We start from the raw sequence: 3,153 nt of genomic DNA, 5'->3' as shown, positions 1-3,153 counted from the left end.
GCACAGTCCTGATGTTACCAAACCACACGGCAGGCCATTAACTTAAATCCATTGAAAGTCCCAAGGTTGGCAGAGCATAGCAGGCTGCTGAACAATGACACGGCTACATGCAGGATCCAAAAGTGCCACAGGCTAGAGACTATTCCCAAGGCGTTTCCTTAAATATAGGAAGCAGACCACATTCCCGAAGGCAGCTACTCAGCTGCTTGTGGTAGATCCCACCGTGGAGCTGATTGCCAGTCTCATCATGGTGAATAACTACCACCAGCTGCCTAGCCACTCAACCAGGCCCAGCCAAGTTGACACACAAACATAACTACCACACTTGAGAAAAGAAGAATTTCTTCAAGAGTAAAAATACAAATCATACAGGGAAATATTGATAAATTCAATTACATTAAAATTATGAATATCTTTTCATCAAAAAGAATAATAAATAGTGAAAGGATAAGCCTCTGAGTGACAATATATGTTAAACATGTAGCAGGCAAAGAGTTAATATACAAAATATATAAAGAATTCCTGTAATCAATAAGAAAAGCACAAAGAACTCAATGATAAAATGGGCAAATAAAAACTTTAAGGAGGTATTTCATATAAGAAAACATATAAGGGGCCCCTAAACATATAAACATATGTTCAACTTCATTAGCAATCACAGAAATAGAAATTAATAGAACAATGAGATGCACCAGACAAGCAAAAATTAAAAAGTGAGATAATGCCAACTACTGACAGAGATATGGAACAATAGACACTGGCTCTCATCTAATGCTAGTGGGAGAGTAATTGATACAAGAACTTTGGAAAATAATTTTGCACTTCCTAGTAAAACTTAGGCACACTTGCCCTACAATCTCGTTATACCACTCCTTAGTAAATCCTTTTGAGAAACTCTTGCACATATGTACCAGGAGATGCATTTGAGAATGTTTAAAATAGTAAAAATCAAATGATCCAAAAGTTCATCACAGTAGAATGGATACATGATGATACATATTCACTTAATAGACTACTATATTAAAGTGAAATATAAATGAACCACAAATACATGCGTAAACCTAGATGAATCTCAAACAGTGCAGAGCAAATAAATTTCAAGTAAAAATATGTCAGTGAGATTCCATATAAATAAAAGTTCAAAAGCAAAAGCAAATATTTATATTGTTTAAGAGTAGCTACATATGTGTTAAAAGTATCAAAAACAAATAAAAGCAAAGGAATGATTAAGATAAATTCATGACAATTGTTACCACAGGCAGTTATGGAAATAACAGAATATGACCTGATAATGATAATAATCTGTGAAGGAACTTTCAAAGATACTATTTCAAAGTTATGGAAATAACAGAATATGACCTGATAATGATAATATCCTGTGAAGGAACTTTCAAAGTTCTAACTTTTACACTGTGCTATGAGTTGATCAGGAGCTCTGGTAGTATAGTGTCTAAGGCACTTAGCTGCTAACCAGAAGGCTGGTGGTTCAAATCCACCAGCCACTCCTCAGAAGGAAGGTTGGGAAATCTACTTCCTCAGAAACCCAAGGAGGGGTCGCTATGTATCGGGTCCAACTTGACAACATATAACAACAACAACAACGAGTTGATCAGCAGGTCTTTGTTATTATTGTATGTGTGTGTATATAACATTTATACCCTTTTGTGTATATATTTCATAATAGAAATGATAAAAGAATTTCAAGACATATAAGGATCAACAAACTTTATAGAAGTAGCTATTGTAAAGGAGTTAAATTAACTCTGATTTAAGTTAACTGCACACAGTGTGAAAATAAACAGTCATTCACAATATAATAATCTGACTTTGAAGATGTAGGGACTGGTTCATTGTTTGAGTTAGTTTAAACTGGAAAATTGGCCTTAACAGTTATGAATAATTTTAAAGAGTTGAAACGAAAGCAGAGTCCATTCTGGCCATTCAAGGAGGTGTATTCATAATTTACTTGACTGGAGAACATGAAATTTAAACATGTGTTGATCAAAATTATTTTTATTTTCACATAGTATCTATAAAATCAAATTGACCTGTCATCAAAAGTTACTAATTTATCAAACAAATCATATATTTTAAGAGGTTGAATTCAAATTAAACGTCACCTGTCATTCCATGACTTCGCATTCTTCCCATCTTGTATTCTGCTTTCAGAGATGGTAAAAGTGCTGCTCCAATGGCTATACCATCTAACATGGCACTAAACTTAAGAACAATAGGCTTCTTTTCTAAGCCTTCAGGTAGCTGAGGAAATTCATTTGTTTCTATTGGAGTTTGATTAACACTTGTCGGTGTTTTTTCAGAAGGTAGAGGGGTTGCAATATCTTCTTTTGCAGGCTGTGGGCTATAAATCAAAGCAAGTAAAGTAAAAAGAAACACAATTAGAACAGTTACCAATTCACTGTGTAGAGTTATTGGAGTTCTCAGTGATAAATCGCAAAAATGTACTTTAAACAGGTATTTTCTATCCAACACCAGAGCACATGAAGACCTCCTAAAAAACAATGATGATCTGTAAAAATAAACAAGAAGAATATGAACCCCTGGAATGTTACATTACCAAGGCTGTTCATTATCATTAATGCAAAATAGAAATTTATATTCAGGTTTGTCTGATTCCAAATTCTAGTACTTAACCATTATGCAAACTACTACTGATAGTAATATTATCACTACTATTATTGGTAGTATTAATAACAGCACCATCACCACCACCAATTATTATTTGAGAACTTACAATGTGCCATGTTCTGCTCGTAGTGTTTTATCTCATTTATTCATTTACCTCACAAAACCCTTTGAGTAGGTAGTATCTCAACTTTGAAAATGAAGATACATAGTTAGCAAGTGGTGAAGCCAGGATTTGAATCTAGTCATTCTGGTTCCAGAATCTGCCAATGAGTTTGCAGTGTAGTAAATTACTTTGTGTGGCTTTTCTACCCATAAGTCTTTGTAAACTCCAAGGTGGGATTTTCTATGAGCAAGTGAGGAGCTCCTGATTGCTGAAGGTGTCCACCTGGAATATTTCTGTTGGGAGAAGCACAAAACAATGTTCTGGGAGGTGCCCACTCTCTCTCAGGTGCTTAGAGTTCTGATGCTATAATGGCACAGTCCTGATGTTACCAAACCACACGGCAG

General features: G+C 34.9%; 1 protein-coding gene across 1 annotated transcript in view; it reads right to left on the bottom strand.

The window, feature by feature from the left end:
• Positions 1-3,153, bottom strand: part of KIAA1109 (KIAA1109 ortholog) — a 311,628-nt gene that overhangs the window by 86,183 nt on the left and 222,292 nt on the right. Inside the window, exon 48 of the mRNA XM_042781736.1 lies at positions 2,121-2,527. Coding sequence (XP_042637670.1) covers positions 2,121-2,527 — 407 coding nt within the window. The remainder of the gene's footprint in view (positions 1-2,120; positions 2,528-3,153) is intronic.

This window comes from Orycteropus afer, unplaced genomic scaffold (assembly GCF_000298275.1).
Source record: "Orycteropus afer afer isolate SDZICR_OR568_19922 unplaced genomic scaffold, OryAfe1.0 scaffold00162, whole genome shotgun sequence".
In the NCBI taxonomy this organism is placed as follows: domain Eukaryota; kingdom Metazoa; phylum Chordata; class Mammalia; order Tubulidentata; family Orycteropodidae; genus Orycteropus; species Orycteropus afer.
This window is presented reverse-complemented; position numbering and strand designations above follow the sequence as displayed.